The 11969-nt window shown below is 38.9% G+C and overlaps 1 protein-coding gene and 1 long non-coding RNA gene across 4 annotated transcripts; both read left to right on the top strand.

The window, feature by feature from the left end:
* LOC121887239 lies at positions 1–2539 on the top strand. Its single transcript, XR_006092946.1, has 3 exons — positions 1–86; positions 1957–2046; positions 2157–2539. It is a non-coding gene; the product is annotated as an uncharacterized LOC121887239 (long non-coding RNA).
* A 2680-nt stretch (positions 2540–5219) lies between these two features.
* On the top strand, positions 5220–8843 carry LOC121887218 (neurogenic differentiation factor 2-like). Of its 3 annotated transcripts, none has more exons than XM_042397866.1 (2): positions 5220–5296; positions 7417–8843. In XM_042397866.1, the coding sequence occupies exon 2, from the start codon at positions 7430–7432 to the stop codon at positions 8501–8503; it is 1074 nt and encodes a 357-aa protein (XP_042253800.1). In that variant the 5' UTR covers positions 5220–5296; positions 7417–7429; the 3' UTR covers positions 8504–8843. The 3 variants fall into 3 exon arrangements, with proteins under 3 accessions (XP_042253800.1, XP_042253801.1, XP_042253802.1); XM_042397867.1 differs by lacking the exon at positions 5220–5296 and adding an exon at positions 6744–6777; XM_042397868.1 differs by lacking the exon at positions 5220–5296 and adding an exon at positions 7046–7095.
* Positions 8844–11969: the final 3126 nt, after the last annotated feature.

The raw sequence follows: 11969 nt of genomic DNA on the forward strand, positions 1-11969 counted from the left end.
TCCAGCCTGTCACCTCCACAGCCAAAAGCGCACAGATGTCCAACTAAAATGTCCAGTCCGGAGTCAGTTCAGATGTAACTGCCTGTGTAAGCCGTATGACTACCAAAACGACTAAACTGTATTTTAAAAAATAATAATTTAGTTGTTAGTTGAGCATCTTTTAGGTCCCAGGAGTCCTCTTCTGCTCTTTTTGGACTCTTGAGTTGCGTTTGTCAGCTGTGCTTGCTTCCTCTCTCTCTCTCTCTCTCTCTCTCTCTCTCTCTCTCTCTCTCTCTCTCTCTCTCTCTCTCACTGTGTGTTTATCTCTCTCGCTCCCTCTGTGTATATAATACGGACCTGTGCTGTGTGATGAGGAGAGGAGGGGAGTGAAGATGGGGAGAGCGTGCTCAGGCTTTATGACGCTTTCAGTTGCTGTCGGAAACATCGCATTTTAAAAGTGGACCAGGAAGCAATTTCCCCCTGAGATGGGCTGGAAACAGTGATGGAAGAAATATTCATATTCTTTAATTAAATAAAAGTAATAAAGTAAAAATACTCTATTCTCACTATTATATATGACATGATTAGATTATCAATACTGAAGCATCAGTGTGTAAGCAGCATGTTACTGTTGTAGCTGCTGGAGGTGAAGCTAGTTTGAACTACTTTATATACAGTTAGCTAGTTTAGTCCAGTGGTTCCCAACCTAGCGGTCGGGCTCCTCCAAGGAGTCACCAGATAAATTTGAGGGGTCGTGAGATGATTAATGGGAGAAGACTTTTTCTCTAATCGACTACACACTGCTTTTTGTAAAACGTCAAAAGCCAAAAAAGTTGGAAACCACTGGTTTCATCTTTAACAATGTGTTGTATTTTAAAAGCTTGTTATATTATCCATTGTGTCAAATCTTCATCTGAAAAGTAACTAAAGCTGTCAAATAAATGTAGTGGAGTAGAGAGTACAATATTTCCCTCTGAAATGTAGTGGAGTGGAAGTATAAAGTAGCATCAACTGGAAATACTCAAGTAAAGCACAGGTACCTCAAAATTGTACTTAAGTACAGTACTTGAGTGAATGTACTGAGTTACTTTTCACCACTAGCTGGAAATAAAACATTTCTAAAACTGTTGAGATGCCTTCAGTGTCACACAAGTTCAAAACACACTGTTTGAATCATCATGATATTTGTAAATACATTTTTATAGACAAGTTATAGCCTGTAAAACAGAAAACGACAGTTAAGATAATATTAAAAATACTTACAGAGCAATTAAAGGCAGCAATGAGTCAAACTGAACCAGTTACAATAATGACAGGATCTACTTTATTATTTTATTGCACATTTTGGCTGTTGTTGATATTCCTGCAACCAGTGAGTTGGATCTGGGGATGGAGGTTAAAACCCAGATTGCATTGGATTAAGTGAGAATATAGCAGAATAAACGATATATATCTCACTGCTCAGGTTGATGGTAGGCAATGAGGATGTAGATAATTTTTTATCACACAGTTGTTGTGAAATGTCTTTATGCAAACAACAACAAAGGGTTCTTTCATATTTTTTCTTATTTGTGTTACTCGGGGTAGGGCCAAAACACTAGCTGTTCTTTTTCCAGTGGCTATTATATGAACTGTAAATATAGTGGTACTGTAGTCACTTGGGAAATAAGTTGCCATGGTAATGATTTCTCTTCACATTGTTGAGAGTTTGCAGTAGAGTAACAGTAATGCGTAAGCATCTGTCTGTGTGTGTGTGTTCATGATAGTGATCACAACCTGTAAATGTATAACAGATGAGGGTGGAGCAATGCATGGTTTGTGTATATATCAAATAACGGCTGGCCTTTCATTAAATGTCAATACAACAATATGATGGAGACTCTTGACCTCACAGAAATCTGCACAACCTAAAATGAATCATTTTTATTACATTCATTCATTTAATTGCTTAATAATGTTGCTAAATCTACTGTGTAGCCAGGAGAAGGAGGGAGCAAGGAAGATGAGGTGAAACATGGAAAGATCAACAGATGGAGAGAGGAAAAGGAGAGAAACACAGAACTGCAGGTAAGATGTCTGTGTGTGAGGAGAGAGAAGGATGCCCTCATTTGTGGATGTGTTTGGACTGAGAGTTTCACAAATTCTTGTTATCAAGCTAATTGTTCATTTTCTTCGAGGCTTTCACTCAGATCCGATGCAGTTTGATTGGAAAAGCAGTCTGTCCTGTGACCAGAAGATCCCAAGTGTGATCATTGTTCCCACAAGAGCTTCACCCTGTACTGAAGTGAACTTGAGAGAAGCTCTGGATCTCTGCCAGCTGCAGGGAGAGTTGATGCTGACAGCAGACCTGCAGGCCTTCAGATAAGAAGCAAAACTTCCACCTCAAGAAGTCAAACACAGCACCTCTGTAGTACAGTTCAGCTGGTGTCCTTGCAAAATGAACATATGGGCTCTTTTTCAGTATAAAACATCACACCTGAAACTAGGCGTCATATGAAGAGTGAGTATCTGTTGGTTTCAAACAGAGGAAAAAAAGAAAAGAGGGTTTAAACACACAACATCCCACATTACAGTCACTCAGATAGCATTAACATGCACAGAGCTGCAGAGTAATAATCTATAGGTTTATAGTATTAGAACCACAAAAGATAATTGTAAAGTGTAATCCAGTGTAATCCAGTGTTTCTATCAATGATGTGAGTGCTGCTGTCTGCCACAGTGTCTTTTTTCATATCACCACCAGGAGTCGCCAACAGTCCCTTATGTCTAACTGCTGTAATATGATAAGAAACATTGTGCAGATTATCTGCACAAGTTCATTATCAAAAATATACATACATTTAGCAAGTTATTCTGGGAATAATATGTAATTTACACATCTTTCATTTGGTTAATAATTCAAATAACACATTTAACAGTGAGTGAAAGTATGAAATGTTCAGAAAATGTAAACCAATCAGAAGAACTCAAATTAAATAAAAAATTCAAATAGGATAATGAAAGATAATAATCATTCAGATAACTCTATAATAATATTTTTTAAAGCCTCAGGGTATAAAACATACAAAAACTGGAATGAAGTCTTGGATGTTATTGACACATGATTGTTGTTGTCACACACTCTAGTCTCCATTGCTAGAAAGTGGTTATTTGTTATTAGCAGAAACAATATCAACAACACATTATACAAGAAAAAGCCTCCCTTTAAATCCTGTTGGATGTTGGGAAAAAAGACAGTCATGCACTTACTTTTAATTACCAGTAGATGTCACCCACTTATAACTGGAGATAGCACATGAACTGAGAATCTTGCTCTTGTGTGAATTCAACCAAACACTTGACTGATAGTGTATAAAGAACAGTGTTAATTTGAAACAACCTACAAATGTTATGGTATCAAGTTTATAATTCACTCTTCCTGATCTCTAAATTTTCATCTTTAAATAAATCACTCAAACCCAATATGAATAAAACAGTTAAATGAACAAGACTCTTATGTTAAACTGTTAAATCTCATTGTTATTTATAGGAGGAAAAACAGTGTTTGTCACTGTAATGTTACTTCCCATGGTTCAAGACAGTTTATAGGCTGTCAGTTATTGCATGATGGTTTATAATCTTAGAAAATTATGACAAAAACATTACATACAGGAAGAAAAAAAATATTTATTGTTTTATAGGGAAACAGAGATCTTAAGTAAATAAATCCTTTAGTTAAATGTCAATTTAATGTTTAGTAAGGAGTAATGTCATTTTATGTTTTATGAAATGTCAATTACATGCTAACCCACAGCTTTTTATAACCCTAAAATACATAACTTGTACATCAGCAGCATTTGGCTTAAAGAATAAGGAAGAACCTGCATGTAAGTACATCCACATTTTAAAATAATATTAATAATATACTTTTTTATTTTTTTTACCTAAGGACTGAATGTGAGGTTATCTTGTTGCAGTCTTTACATTTGTGCCAACAGGATAATAACACAGAGGCACCATGTTGGGGTGTGACCTCAGCTATAGGTCCTCATCAGCAGAAGAGAGGACTGGACAGCCATGAAATACTGAGATCTATAGTCGTCATTCAAACATATTCGTCCTTCCACTTAATGGAGAATGTGAACAGTGACCAATAAACTGCAGCCCACCACCATTATGATGATGAGCAGCCTGCCTCTTCTATATTTTACATTCTTATTTCTCTCTGTCTCTCGCTCTTGTCTTGTCCCATCCTCTCTCTGCAATCTGTGCCTCTGCCACCTTTGGCATCAGCCTGCCCACCAGTACCTGTGCCAAGCCTGGCAACCCAAACCAAGACGCTCTGCTTAGCTCAGTTCAATTGACTCGTTTAGGCAATTGCACCCTGACTCTGATCTTTATGGCGGGTGCTTTATTTATCTCAGGCCTTTGTGTGAACGTTATCTGTCTTGTGAATTTCCTTTTTTGGAAACTTGGCCTTGCCTTGCAAAATTTTCTATTATAGTTACTCCTATTTCTGTGTTTATGTTGTTGTTTTTTTCTTTTTTCTAATTGTGCCACTAAAATGTTCCCATAGGGCTTATTATTTATATTCATCAGCTTATTCTTATAAATCATTAACCTATAAGTAATCCCATAACAATCCTATTGAGGTGCTCTCCTTCAATGTTTGAATGATATCATTCTGAAATTTATCATTATAGGATTACTATAATTATTTCTCGTAAGGGGATTGTTTTTCTAAACCTCCTATAAGAGATTAACCCCGTTTTTTCCCAAAGATGGAGACTAACAGAAGCGGTTTGAATCCAGTGCGGTTTTTTTTTTTTTTTTTGTGCCATTCACTCCTTATTCCATTTTCTCTTTCAGCTCAGTGACAGATGGCGAGTCCCTCTCCCCCAGGGGAAGCCAGTCTCTGTGAATGCGGCCGCATGTCAATCACCGGCTCTCATGTGATGGCTCTTGCCAATGACGTGCCAGCCATATGGGCCTGGCATCAGAGCTGGTATGTAACCCACCCAGTCCTGCCTCTGAGGTGCCACACGGCTCCCTCCACGCGTTTGGGCTGGGGATAGCAGCAGCAGCAGCAGCAGCAGCAAAAGCAGAAGCAGAAGCAGAAGCAGACAGACAGAAAGAGAGAGAAAGATAGAGCAGGGTGGCAGGAGAGGAGAGAGAGAGAGAGAGAGAGAGAGAGAGAGAGAGAGAGAGGAGGTGTGAGAGCAGAACACAGCGCCTCGCCTGCAGAAGCATCCGTGCAGGGCGTGTGGATGCGATACCCACCCGGAGAGAGATGGTGTAAACAAACCCGCTTTGCCCATCACTGAGCTCCACCGCGGAGGTAGGTTTCCAATCAATGTTAGACTATCAGATTTATTTCTGTCTTTGTTTTAACGCCTGTTGTAGTGTGAGAGGAGGGAGGAATTAGACTGTCACAGATTATTTTATTTATCACACCTGTCTCTCTCCGGTCCCCCCTTTTAAAAAAAAAATCTTTTTCTCACATGCGACGTGATCTGACAGGATTTAAATCTCTTCTTCAGTCTCTTTATCGCTAGTCTAATCGAGGGTATTGATCCACTTGCGTTTAAATGATAGATTTTATTTCAGTGAATCTACAAATCAACATTGATGCCCAAGAGATCCTACTTTTGTATTCATAAATTGCATTGTATTAATTTATAAAAGGAGCATTTGAGTGTGTAAAGTAAAAAAAACAGAAATATATTTTAGTAGAATACCTAAAGAGGTTGTGTGTGTGTGTGTGTGTGTGTGTGTGTGTGTGTGTGTGTGTGTGTGTGTGTGTGTGTGTGTGTGTGTGTTCCTGCACGACGCGCCTCAGAGCACTGTGGGGGTAGTATTCTCCATAGAGATACGCAGGCTAATTGACAAGGTATTGGTTGGCATTAATTACATTGTGCTTACAAGATTAGGAAAAAAAATACGTCCTTGGACTCCACAAGCACAGCTGATCTCAGGATACTCGGGAAATCTACATAGATTTATGAGAGATTATAGCTTTTGTAGCTATTGATTTAAATGTTCACTTTACACAACGAGCCTAAATGTAGCTCTGTTTATTGGTGAATATATTACCAATACATTAAGGAGGGGGAGATACTTTAATGGCCTTACTAATTATGACCAGAAACTAATAGCCAAATTATGATGTTCAAATATTTAATTAGTAATCTTTTGTCGTTAAATCCTGCTCCTTTACACTAACAGCTTTGATTAATCTATAAACCATCTAAATGAAGGGAAAAAATATCAATATCTAAAACACACTCTGCTGCTTTCTTACACGTAGGCCCCTGAATTAAGAGCCGACAAAAACCACAGACTTATGTTCAGAGAATTAAATGTCAGATAATGATTTTGCTGTGCCGGTATGTTCCAAAATGGGGTTCATGGATCCGCACAGGGGTCCTTGAGGACGCTGCAGGTGGTCTCATGGGGGGAAAATGTATTTCAATGTCTTTATTATTATTTCACTTTCTGAAAAATCCTTTCTGCAATTATGTGGATCTATTCATAACATAAATCTCCTCAGTTTTAAATGAGGTTGTATAAAAACCTGTATATTCAAACACATGAAAATGTTTGGGATCTTGTGGTCCAGTGTGAGGCCTGAGTGTGCTGGAATTCCTCCAGATTGATAATTTATTGGACAGAAGAGGGAGAGGCGACCCGCACCCTAATGCGTCCCTTGGGGACCTGCTGAAGCAGGCCAGCACCGCTCCCTGTGCCGGACTGCTTGAGGGGACAGACCGAGGCACATGTGGAGACCGATGGGGTGGCCCAGGCTGTTGCTTTTTGGCCGTAAAATAATCAGTTTTATCGAAATTTTTAAAGAATGCTCAGCCATTTTACTTTATGTAATTTCGGCTAAAAAACGCCTAAAAACCACAACCAATACAATATAGATTGTTCAATTTAGCTTATTATTACTTATGTGGATTTATTTCACGCTAAGGTTTCAATGTTAAGGTGGCAACATTTTTCCTTTAACCGATATTCAATATATCCTGTGGACATATTTCAGACATTTTAGTCTGTAGCCGTTTTTAGTCTTTCGAGTCGGGTTTTGGGCCTATTGGACCTGCCTTTCCCTAAAGCTGAGAGAAAGTTCGCTTATAGGTGTCTTGTGCAACTTCACTAGAGATATTAAACGGGGATATAACATATCATCGAAAAGCTGGGCTACGCAGGCTATGATAAAGAGATAAAATACGGGATAAAAAAGTACAGGCCTTCCATTACGTGGACAACCACACTGATGAATACCACAAACAGTTTGTGAAACATTTACAGAATAAGTTATTGTAGTCAGCTTTTCCCTTTAAGGAACATATACCTCACATCACCTAATGAGAGCTGAGTGAGGCAGGTTCACCTGAGGCTGCGTAAACAGCAGCAGGCAGAACATTCCAGCTCAAGTGTTGACTGTCTCTCTTGCAGGTTGCTTGCTACAATGTTGAGCCGTCTATTCAGCGAGGTGCTGCCGGACGTCCAGAGGCTCGCGGCAGACTGGGTGAAGGACAATGAGAGCGAGGACTGCAAGAACAAGGACGGAGATCACGAGAACTGTCACCTCGACGAGGACGACCTGGACGAGCCGCAGGAAGGCAGCAGTCGAGCAGAGTCTGAAATGGCAGGCGATGATGATGAAGATGATGAGGCCGAGGAAGAGGATTGCGGGGATGAGAACAGTGGAGACAAACCCAAGAAGCGCGGCCCGAAGAAACGCAAGATGACTCCAGCGCGCGCGGAGCGCTCTAAAGTCCGTCGAATGAAGGCCAACGCGCGGGAGCGCACGCGCATGCATGACTTGAATTCTGCGCTGGACAATCTGCGCAAAGTGGTGCCGTGCTACTCCAAAACCCAGAAACTGTCCAAGATAGAGACTCTGAGACTGGCCAAGAACTACATATTAGCGCTTGGAGAGATTTTACGCAACGGGAAACGTCCAGATGTGGTGGCCTACGTGCAGATGTTGTGTAAAGGCCTGTCCCAGCCCACTACTAACCTGGTGGCAGGCTGCCTGCAGCTCAACACCAGGAACTTCCTGACTGAACCATGTTCAGACGGATCTCGGTTCCACATGCCCAGTTCTCCTTTCTCCGTCCACCCTTACTCCTACCGGTGTTCTCGCATCGCCAGTCCTCATTACCAGCCCGGCACCGGTGGGATCAATTTGCGGGGCCACTCATACGGCTCTGGGTACGAGGGCGTGTACCCGCCGGGCGGGACGTCCCCTGACTACAACAGCCCGGACTACGAGGGCCAGCAGAGCCCGCCCGTTTGCCTGAACGGCGGGCTGTCCGGGAGGCAGCAAGAGTCCTCTGAGACAGACAGGAACTATCATTACTCTATGCATTACTCCGGACTGACCACGTCTCGACCCAGCCACAGCCTACCCTTTGGCCCCTCGGGTGCGCGCAGCGGTGGTGCGCACTCGGAAAACATTCCACCCTTCCACGACGTGCACTTGCACCATGACAGGGCGCCCCCGTATGAGGACCTCAATGCTTTTTTCCACAACTGAGCCCCTGCATCGGTCCAATCAGGCTTATTGACCTTATAATGACAATCCTATAACGTGTAATATTGTTTTGGTAAGCAAGAGGGGCTTCAGAAAGGATGGGAGATAAAAGTGACAGGAAGAGTCCACTGATAACCTTCTGTATTCTTACTGATGTCATCCCTACTGTTGTACATTCAATCACAGTGTGTCCAGTATTATCCTGTATGCAGAATGAGAGCAAATGACATAAACGATGTATAGGCCTACAAGAAACATGTTATGACACGAGCAACAGAAATAAAAAAAAATGTTTTATAATTGTCTGATATGATCGAACAAATCTTCTGAATACCAGGGGAGCATTCACTCTGGGACTGTGAGGGTATGTAGGCAGAAGTCAGTGGCTCTGTCGTTTTTATTCCATTATCCTATAAATAAAATTTGGAAAATTAAAAAATGCTCATCTGAAATAATATCATCTTAAATGTTTGGCTGCATATTCTGCCTTGTTTTAAGTGAATTTGTCTCAAAATTAAAACATTTCAAGTTATTTCTGAACTTTATACATTGAAAATTGTAATTTTTAAACATTAGAAAGGCATTTCTTAGATAGTGTCTTAAATCTTAACTTTGGTGACCACATAGCCCAAATATTGACAATAAATTAGGCTATATAAACATGTAGTATATACATGTATTTTAAAACAATTTTGCTTAGCTTGTTTTTATGTTATAAAACATATATATTTAAATTTCACAGTGGATAGTGCATGAATATTACAAGCTCTGAGATTGACCTTAATTTTGGTTTGGGAATTTACCACAAAACAGAAAATAAAACATGGTAAAAAACCAGTTTAGTTGTCAAATAAAAGATCTTGAACGATAGGAGGCCCTTTACAGAACTACATCTATTTTTTAAGGAATTTCTGTTATAAGACTTGATCTGTGACATCACTGGCTTACATCACCTACAAAATATCTGAAGAACAGGCCACAAAACGACTACTAAACAATTCTTGAATCTTAAATGGTTTAGGCTAACATAATGAACAATTAATTGGTTATAAATCAATGAAATAGTGAATACAGTGTCTAAATAGTGAAAATAGAAATGCTGCATATTGGACATGTAAGGCATGAAACCTAATCAAGCAAGTCAAATGAGAGATTGATTGATTGTTTTTTTAAGGATCACAGTACACACCAAAAGTGTTTTGAAAAGTTGTTACAAAAATAACCAGATTGCACCTTTAAAAAGAAAGAAATTTAGACTTTTTATTTTATTGTCAGAGTCATTCCAGTTTGCACATGACAGCGAATAATATAAGGAGGTTTTGAGGGCAAATGGAAAGAAAGAATTGGCTTTAATTGGATTTATTCATAAGGTGTATCCCTCCAAAAATGCATACAGCATGTTTCCTTGGGGATCACCTTTTGTAACACACAGATGTATTTTACACATTATCATACATATTATATAACTGCACCTGAGAGAAGGGTTATGCACATGCAGCAACACTGAAGTATATGAATGAATCAACATGTCTTCTAGCAACCTGTAAACTTCAGTTATATAAAGTCATTTAAAATCCCAGACCTGTTGGTGCAACTATTTAAGATACTAAATGTTTTTTTATTTCAACAGAAATCATTTGTATGAATGAATGTTTGAGGCAAGGTGCACTGATACATTTAACAAAACAACAGATGTTATGTTGCAGCAACCAAAAAAATGTGAAAGTCACACATTCACAACTCTGATGCATTTATGGCAACAAATAACTGCCTCCTTCAGACCGAATGTGAAACCAACAAATACTTAAAACCTAAAAGACACTTCACATTCTCACTTGTTTTGTACAAATTATATTGTACACCATATCCTTACATTAGTCCTTCGCATACAGTACACTCAATAATGCAATGGATCAGTGAAGACTGAACATTTGAGCTACTAAAGGCCTCATTCAGAGCTACACTTGACATATTCTGTACAGCTCGGGGTCCATTTTAGTGCTCAGTTTGATTTCCAGCAGCAGACACTTTTTAGGCTTCTCAGGAGAGTTTATCTGTCCAGCTAGTTAAACAATTATCTTGGTAACAAGTCTTAACACATATATTTCCAAACTAGAATATAAGCATTAACCAAAAAATGACTAAACAGCTAAACTGCTTGATAAATCTTGTCTTGTTGTTCAGCTACAAAAAATAAAATAAAATAAAAATCCTGCTTAACAGCTCTGAGAATATCATTATAAAAAAGCTGTTTAATAATTTAAAGACAGTCACATTTCTGTTATTCTCACATTCAAATTGAATGTTTGACATTTTGAGTTCATGTGGCCAGATCACATTATTGGTTATTTCTCAAATCAATAGTGGGAGCAGGCACCATACTGGATCATTGCCTTTGGTCCCATATGTTGTTGCGGATGTCCAGGGGAAATCAGCACCGAGCACCGCAGGGTGGAAACTGGCCCGTCCAACACTGACCCAGGCAAAAAAGAACTGAGAGAGGTGTAAGCAAATTCAACATGACTGCAAAAATGTACTTTTATTACATTTAGAGTATTTATTTTTTATACTTTTAATTAGATTTTAAGTTACACTGAAAAGGCCCATCTGACATTAAGTCAAGTCAGTTTTATTTATAAAGACCAAAATCACAAATTACACCATCTATTCATCCTGAGAACCTTGATTACAGTGAAAGAGTTGGGCAGGTGCAAAATCAGGTGAATCAATGGCCCGTTGGTTTCAAATGAAGAAGACCACGGATGGCATAATGGACACACACACACACACACACACACACACACACACACACACACACACACACACACACACACACACTCCTCTTACACACAGTCCAAATGGTTATACTGCTCATTACTACTACCAAAAGATAAATAAAAACAACTGAAAGTCTCATATAGTAATTGAAAAGACTGGTAGAACAGTGAAGCTTTTATATATTTATAAGATATATTTTTGATTTTTTAAAAAACATTTTTAAAATCTCAAACACTGTTCTCAAATAAAACTTTTGGTTTTCTTCAAGATTACCCTGATAGCATATGTTACATCAGTTAACTGATATTACAGATTCATAGCATTTCCATCCATTTATCTAAAAAATAAATTAGGTCAAATGCAAAGAGTAAATTAATCTAGATGGATTCATCTCACAGAAATTGTAGATATTGTAGTATGTTAGATATAATGAATGATGAATAATTTAGAGACAATTAAGAATCTATTTATCCTGGTAGAAGGTTTGAGGTTTTGGGTTAATGTTCATTTTGACTATCGAGGCCACGGCATCATATAGACATTTGATTAGTAAAATATGAGCCTTTAAAATTAGCTAAAGCTGATATTCCTCATTCTCAGATTGACAGAATTTTCCTCTTTTTAAAAAAAAATAGATTATCCACCAAACTGACTGCGGTTTGATTCAGTAATTGCAAAGAAAAAGCGTTCG

Source organism: Thunnus maccoyii, chromosome 20, assembly GCF_910596095.1.
Source record: "Thunnus maccoyii chromosome 20, fThuMac1.1, whole genome shotgun sequence".
In the NCBI taxonomy this organism is placed as follows: domain Eukaryota; kingdom Metazoa; phylum Chordata; class Actinopteri; order Scombriformes; family Scombridae; genus Thunnus; species Thunnus maccoyii.